The 7,969-nt window shown below is 35.4% G+C and overlaps 1 protein-coding gene across 4 annotated transcripts; it reads left to right on the top strand.

Moving 5' to 3' along the window:
- The first annotated feature begins 1,665 nt into the window (after positions 1-1,665).
- Positions 1,666-6,599, top strand: LOC122031856. 4 transcript variants are annotated; one of them, XR_006125885.1, is made up of 4 exons: positions 1,666-2,091; positions 2,555-3,917; positions 5,623-6,258; positions 6,359-6,599. XR_006125885.1 is itself a non-coding variant. In XM_042591044.1 (4 exons), exons 1-4 carry the CDS (start codon positions 1,678-1,680, stop codon positions 6,364-6,366), a joined length of 1,920 nt encoding a protein of 639 aa, XP_042446978.1. In that variant the 5' UTR covers positions 1,666-1,677; the 3' UTR covers positions 6,367-6,599. The 4 variants fall into 4 exon arrangements, 3 of the variants coding, with proteins under 3 accessions (XP_042446978.1, XP_042446977.1, XP_042446976.1); XM_042591044.1 differs by having other exon boundaries at positions 5,623-5,757; XM_042591043.1 differs by having other exon boundaries at positions 5,623-5,757; positions 6,034-6,599.
- Positions 6,600-7,969: the final 1,370 nt, after the last annotated feature.

Raw genomic sequence — 7,969 nt, 5'->3', positions numbered from 1 at the left:
TTAGGGTTAATATATGCTAGAAAATATAACTAGTAAAAACATGACTTACCAAGCGGCTGCTATAAATTGTAGCAGCTACATGGATAGTTAGCTGTTACAAGGTGTAGCAGTTACCTGTCGAAGTAGCCGCTACACGTTGTAGCATCTACATGGACAGTTAGCTGCTATAAGGTGTAGCAGTTAACTGTCGAAGTAGCTACTATAACTAGTAGCAGCAAAGGAAAGTCCAAGTGGCTGCAGGCGTTTGTAGCAGTCATCGGCCTTGCACGTTGTAGCATAAATCCTTCCTTCCTTCTACGACCGTCATTCCAAGTTAGCTGCTACAAGTTGTAGTTGCTACAAGTTGTAGTAGCTACAAGGGCAGTTTGCTACGAAGTAGTTGTTGCAACATTTAGAAGCGAAGCAAAGATGCTACATCAGTAAAAAATAATTTCAAATAATTTTTTACCAAGTTGCTATACATGAACTTAAATATTTGTAGGGGTAATATCTGCTAGAAAATTTATCTACGATGAAACCGACTTACCAAGTGGATGTTTCGCGTTTGTAGCTACTACAATGTGTAGCAGCTAACGCAGACATGGCTGTAGACTGCGAGCATTTGTAGACGTCGTCGTCCCTGCACGTTATAGAATTAATCCTTCTAATATATGTATGTTATAACGGTGGAGACTAACAAATTAAAATGAAAAGAATTACCATTGGGAATGGAGAGAGGTGGTAAGCTCTCATAGCAGCTGTGAGATTGAAGACGCCGGTGAAACTTTCCCAGCGGGAGACGCGAGGTCCGACGGACGACGGAGATGGCGGGAGCGAGAGAGAGAGTGGCGAGAGAGATTTTAATTTGAAAAATTTTCCACGTAGAAGTGTTTTAAAAAAGGCGGAAGGGGAGAGAGAATAAATTATATTTTTTTGTAGCGAAATCGAACTGGTAACGTTACGTCTGCGTATCGCTCATGGTGGCGTACAAAGCGTCATTTAGCATATATATATATATATATATATATAATACTCAATAATATTTATATTTTTATATCAATGAAAGCTTATAAAATCTAACGCTTTAGGGTCTCAAGCCTTTGAGCCAAAAAAGAGGGTCACGAAATGGCCCAGTTTAAAGATCAACAAAATAGCTCCCAATAAAAAAATATATATGATCATTTGTAACGTAGGATTGTATTGATTCTACCGATCTTAAGTAATCCCAATGATTATACTCCAACTCCATCGCAGATGATGATTCCAAATAATCCAAGAATGATTTGGTACTTCTAGAGAGTAGAGTCGTGCGATTCATTTGGATCGCAATTATGCAAACTATGATTTACACTTTAAGCCTTAATCCCTATCCCAGGACCTATCAATTCATTAGGTCAATCATGCATACAATTATGATTTATGAAATCTTTCTTTCACGAGGTGAAAAATTCCCATATCTTCCAACGACCATTTGATCATCTTTTTCTCGACCACACTCAGACTAGTAGTTTTACATTGTTCAAGTGATAAAAGAGCCCCACGACAAGTCTGGATGGTTTCGGCTATTTATTTATTTTATTTGTAAAAAAACGTTTCTATTAAACTCCTTTGAAGTTTTCATTATCGAAATTAGTCCTGAACTTCTGTGAAAATATATAAAGGCTCGCGCTGCTGACAAACATGATGACGCCAATATTCATGAGGAGAGGGATGGAGCGGATTGGAGAAAGAGGCGAAGAATCGTCGGCATCTTCCGGATCCCAACCGGGGCCGCTCAAGCGCCTGAAAACCCTAGAGAAGGGCAAGGCGAAGGTGGAGACGAAACCATGGGACATCGGAGAAGATTACGCGGCGTTCTCCGAGAAGGTGGAGGAGGCGGAGGAGGAGGAGGAAGAGCAGACGTGCGGCATCTGCTTTTCCGGTTCCGGGAGGTCGGTCCGCGGCCGGATCGATTGCTGCGACCACTACTTCTGCTTCGTCTGCATCATGGAGTGGGCTAAGATCGAGTCGAGGTGCCCCCTCTGCAAACGTCGCTTTGGTTCCATCCGCCGCCCTCCGGTGCGCGGCGTCTTCCTCGCCGAGCGGGTGGTCGATGCCCCCGTCCGCGATCAGGTCAGGAAGATTTTTGACTTTTAGTTGGTTTTGGTAGCATTTATCGATTATTTTTTACTTTTAATTTCTCAAACAACCACCTTCCTAGTTGGGCTCGGATAGTTTAGAAAATCTTTTCAGGATCATTGGATGTGAGCTACTTTTTTCCTTTTTGCATGCGTATGCATATCTCTCATTGCAGCAATGGCTTCAGTTCTTGTGGGGGAATATTTATGGTGATTAAAATGGTTGTCTTAGTGAAGTGGAACTAGGACTTGATGTACGACGTTGCACGGGTTTCTTTGAAATGGATTAGACAAAAGGAGTAGTTTGATTTTGACATTGGTTGGTGGTGCTTCTAAGGAGCCCCTCAATGTTGAACAAGGAAGTGAAACCGTGTTGAGTACCTTGCAGCTGTAGGCATTCAGTTCTTGATCATCATTGGCTGAGTAAATAAAATGGCTTCGGTAACTTTTGGTTGCAGGTTTACAATCAACATGGAAACGAGAGCAGAGCGCCTGATCCATATGCAAATATTACCTGCAGTATTTGCCATGGTTCTCAAGATGAAGAACTACTACTGCTTTGTGATTTATGTGATTCAGCTTCTCATACATTTTGTATTGGTTTGGGGGCTACTATACCTGAGGGTGATTGGTACTGTGCTGATTGCACCATTTCTAAGGATTGGCATTCAGGATTGCAGCTTGAGGATGATCCTTGTCCTCAATATTCTCCCAAATTGGGACTATCTAAGCAATTCATTTCAATCGCCGACGTTGTAGCTGATGAAATCCCTTCTTATCCATCCAGAAGGTTTAATGTCGGTGTTCAAGAACCACAAACAACTTATCAGTCCAGAAATGTTTTTCATGGCAGACGTGATAACTCTGGTACACAGACAGATTCTTCGTCTGTTCCTACTATTGGTGAATCTTTAAATAACCCAGCAATACAGAATGAGGCAGTTGCCAGAACCTTGCAAAGTTCTCGTAATTTACATGGTCATATACAATCTTTGCGGAAAAATTGGAATAACCTTCGTACTGGTTCGTTACAGTTCTCCAATTTATCAGCTGTGAGGATAACTGAGAAAAGACAATTTGAGCCACTGGAAACTATGAACACATCAAAACAAAAAGGCAACTCATATCATGCAAACCAAGAACAAACAAATACATCTAATGTTTATAAGAGTACATGTAAGATAGCAGATTCAGAAGATATCAGCAAAGCATGGAAAATGATGGAAATGGCTAAAGCTGTACAATCAAATGGAAGAGAGAACAAATCTAATAATCTCCTGAACTCTCTTTGTAAGAAGAATGACATAATGAATGCTGTAAATCATCATAGCTTGGCAAATTACTCTAGCATGAGAAATGCCTCTAAGGGAGCTGAAAAGTGTCAATCTGGTTTGAGAACTTGCAATGGTGAATCACCACTTGGCAATAGTGCTTCTCAATCTGGAGCAGAAGAGAAATTTCAAGGACCTCGCTGGAAGAATGAGCTATCACCACAAGTGGCCTTATCCCAAACTTCAGTGTTGCCTAATTCCCCAAACTCACTTACTCATTCTGGTTCTGCTGCCCTCTCTTCTGATATTGAAGCAAAAAACAAAGAAATCTCACGCAACAAGATGGACACTAGTTTGAACTTGAGCACTGACAGTAATAGGGTTAAAAGAACTCCTAACCAAAAGTTTGAATCATTTGATAAGCTGAATTTGGGTGGCCCAAGTATAGATGCTTTGAAAACAAGTGATTCCACCTACAGTAGTTGCAAAAGTGAGATCCAGTATTTAGTCAAGTTGAACCTGAGGCTGCTAACCAGAGACAAAAAATTAGGTAAGCTTATTATTTCTTGGCCATTTTGCCAAATTATGCCCTTTCAATTTAGTTTTTGACCAAATAATGCCTTGTGTAGTTTAACTATGTCAAGTCTCAAAAACATTTTTTCCACTCAAATTATCATTAGTTTGCAACTTCTATCAAGTCACAAACTAATTTGCAAGTCAACTTATGGCTAGATTTTTTAGAATTTCCAATCCAAGGTAGTCAAATTACACATTTTGTTTAAATTTGATCTACTTGCATGGTTTAAAATTGTACAGAATGACCCTCAAACTTGTGGTATGATTTATAAATAAAGATGAGATATTTTTGTTTCTTTATGCCTAAGATGGTCATCAAGGGTTCTCTGATGTCTTTAATTTTTGCCTAATTTTAGGATTTTGAGTTTTGATCTCGTTACTTGATTTGCAAATCAAGTTGCATGGGAAAAAAATGATGCAATAACCTGCAAGCTGATTTGTGAATCAATTTTAACTATCTTGCAACATAATTTAGATAGAAACTAAATTCTTGAGTGCCTTCCAATCTCATATGGTTAATTTGTAGTCTCTCACATCTTAATTTTATATAAGTTTGGAAACTTGACTCCATAAGTTGATTTGCAAATTGACTTGCAAGATGTTTTTAAGCTAGAAACTATAACATGAACTCCACTCAATCTAATTGTTTGATTTTTTTTAACTATAAAAAAAATTACTCGGTATAAATATACATCTTGTGATGGTTGGTTATAAATCAAACAATTAGATTGAGTGGAGTTCATGTTATAGTTTCTAGCTTTAAAACATCTTGCAAGTCAATTTGCAAGATCATACTAAAATCATAAAATACCTCCGTATATATGATAAAAGATCATTCATACTGAATTCATAATATGCTTAGTTGTTCCTCGTACGATGAAAGATCACACATACTAAAGTTGTGATATACTTTGTTGTGTTCATATAAATATATACCTCCATATGTATGATGAAAGGCCATTCGTATTAGTCATAATATACTTTGTTGTGTCCATATAAATATACACCTCCATATATATGACGAAAGATCATTCATACTAAAGCCACAATATACTTTTTTGTTATATTCATGCACGTGGATTCATCACACATTTCTTCATCATATGTAATAACTAATCCAATTCCATCATTTGCAAATAAGGTTGCCAGTCATTCAGTGTATTTTTCATTATGCAAGTAGATTCACAAACTAGCTTACGCATTCAAATCCATGAAGTTATACAAAAATTTGACCATCTTAGGTTGGAAGGTGATAAAAAACTTGTTTTTGTCTATAAACCATACTGCAAACTCATTTAAAAATCAGGTTGTGGTTTGAATTAGGGAGGACAATTGAAAACCAAAGATAATGTGAGGAAAGAAAGACGGGCCACATATGATAAAAGTGGCATGGGCTCATAGAATGGTCTTATTTCTTTCCTGTTGGTATAAACAAGAACCAGATAACAGTTGAAGTTGGGAAGATATTTATGATGAATACAACTATTCTTGGCTCCTTTCTGCTCGATCTCCTTCTAGTTTTGTTTGACTTTTTATCATACTATTATGAAATATTGTATCACTAGTTGAATTGGACAGATGGTTCCACCTACATAGGAGGGCCATGTTTGTTCCATTTTGTATCTAATTATACCTTGTGCCAACATAGAAAGGTGCATTGAGAAACATGTTTTACACAGAAATTGCAAGCTTCAAGCAAGTTGCAAGGATTGCTACTCACACCATCTTAGCTGCATGCGGATTGGAACATTCCAAATTGTGCGCTCGAGCTTTCTCAACTCCAATTTGCAAACACTCCAAAGAAAATCAATTCCGTAAGTCGAATTTAATGTCCAATTCTTGTCATGAATGCTTCTGCTCCTTTGTACAGAGTGTTGTGAAATCTGTTACATCTGAAACAAATTTATTCCAATCTCCACCATGTTGACTTCTGATCTTCTGGCATTGGTTTGGTGCCTTGGATAAATGCAAGTCATCTCTTTGTACCTCATTCTTTTTTGTTATAATATACATCTTAAATTATTATTTCTTGAATACCGGCAATTCTAATGTGAATCTCTTTGTGCCATATGTTGTGTATATTATTGTAGCTAAAACTAGAGTACAATCTTGACCAATATGGATAATAAAACTAAAACTAGTAGATTCGCCAATCAAGATTGGCGAACTGGAAAACCGTATCCATAGTCCAAGCACTGAAGATCAAGAAGTTGAAATCTCTCTTCCCAGTGGTGTCACCAACCCCTGTCTTTCTTGATACAACAAAGGTGCTAGGTCACCTCGAAAATAAATTGTCTGAACAATTGAAGTTCAAGGTAAGTCGCCATTTGTTGGTTGCAGTTGCCATCACCATGTGCATAGTAATGACATATTTATGTTACTCTTCCTCCTACTGATATACATTTTCTTTTGTAGGAAGATAACCTTCTCTTCATCTGTGAAATGATACTTCCCTGCAATCCCCTTTGGGTTTTCTGATGCCAATAAGAGAAGCTCCACCTATTGTAGACTTTTTTTCTTGATAATGAATCTTTAGCTTATAAAGGAGAGCTTGGCGCAACAAAAAGTTGCTATCATGTGATCTAATAATTACAAGTTTGAGTTGTGGAAACAATTTTTTATAATGCAAGGTAAGACTCTATACAATAGATCTTTATTTGGGATCTTACATTGATGAGAGTTTTGTATACCGGATTATTCTTTTAATGGATTTTTAGATTATAAATTAACATGCATGATCTTTAAATTATTTAGCATATATTTTAGAGTGTGTTTGGTTTAAGTTATCATGCATAATCTTGGTTATGTGATTACCAAGTAATCACATAATCAAGATTATGGGGAATAAAACATAATCAAATGTTATTTAGTTCAACCTAAGTAATGTAACAAAAATTTATTTGTTTGAAGATTTTAATGAATAACCTAGTTTAATATTTTACTATATTATCTTTAATTACAAAACCAACCATATTATTATTATTATTATTATTTAAACTCTATGGTTTTTTTATTTTTTCACATTTTTCTTTAGTTTTGTGTATTTTTTAATTTTTTTATATTTTTATATTTTTTATATTTTATATTTTTTACGTTATTTTTCCTATTTCTTCTATTTTTATGTTTTTTAAATTTTTTTTTATGATTTTATATTTTTTTCTATTTTTAAAAAAAAATTACACTTTTTTTTATTATTTTTTTAAGTTTTTTTAAATTTTTTCCTATTTTTCTATTTTTATTCATTTTTTAAATATTTTTTATTTTTTTAAAGTTTTTTAAAAAAAATTTTCTTTACATTTTTTTATCACATTTTTCTCTTATTCAAGGATATTTTGAGTAAAAAAATTTCGTTAATTCAGAAATCAAGAAAAATTTCAATTTTCTTAGGTTTTTCGATTTCAGATTGCATATTTTTTTGTTGACGTGTAAGCCATGAAATATTATTCGAGAATCATCGATTATCTAAATTAAACAGGATTTTCGTTGATAACATTGGATTCAAGATAATCAAGATTATGAAAAATAACCTTTAACCAAACACATCCTTACTATTAAGATGTTCCTCTGGTCCGTAAATTATGGACCAGGGGATGATCTATTTTTTTAAACCCTTGATTTGGATGGACCCTATCTATTTAAAAGTAGGGTCTGTCTAAATCAAGGATTTAAAAAATGAATCATCCTCGATCCATAATTTACTGATCAGAGGATCCTTATCGCAAGTTAAATGGCTATTACTGTAATTTGAAGGCATTCATTAACACATTGAAAAAAAAAATTATACCCATATTGTGCAGGTATAATGGGAAGAAAAAAAAAACAAGGAAAGTGAATAGTTAATTAAAATCATTTCTCTCTTTTTTATAAAAGTCTAGAATTGCCCCAGGTGCTTTGCCCGTTAACAGAAGAATTGGGCGGTCACACTCATCTCTGCAATTTACATCTTTTGCTCATGTGCTCTAATCATAGTTCAACATTCAGCGTTATATAACATAGCAAGTCTAACCATCGTTTGTAGAACTTCCT

Source organism: Zingiber officinale, chromosome 11A, assembly GCF_018446385.1.
Source record: "Zingiber officinale cultivar Zhangliang chromosome 11A, Zo_v1.1, whole genome shotgun sequence".
Taxonomy (NCBI): Eukaryota; Viridiplantae; Streptophyta; class Magnoliopsida; order Zingiberales; family Zingiberaceae; genus Zingiber; species Zingiber officinale.
The sequence above is the reverse complement of the archived record's forward strand: the minus strand, read 5'-3'. Positions and strand labels throughout refer to the sequence as shown.

Bases quoted from the DNA above. Each gene is read 5' to 3' on its own strand.
- LOC122031856 (XM_042591042.1), top strand. From the start codon at position 1,678: ATGAGGAGAGGGATGGAGCGGATTGGAGAAAGAGGCGAAGAATCGTCG. The intron at 2,092-2,554 runs GTCAGGAAGATT...TTTTGGTTGCAG, and splicing joins ATGCCCCCGTCCGCGATCAG to GTTTACAATCAACATGGAAA. The intron at 3,918-5,622 runs GTAAGCTTATTA...TGTTTTACACAG, and splicing joins AACCAGAGACAAAAAATTAG to AAATTGCAAGCTTCAAGCAA.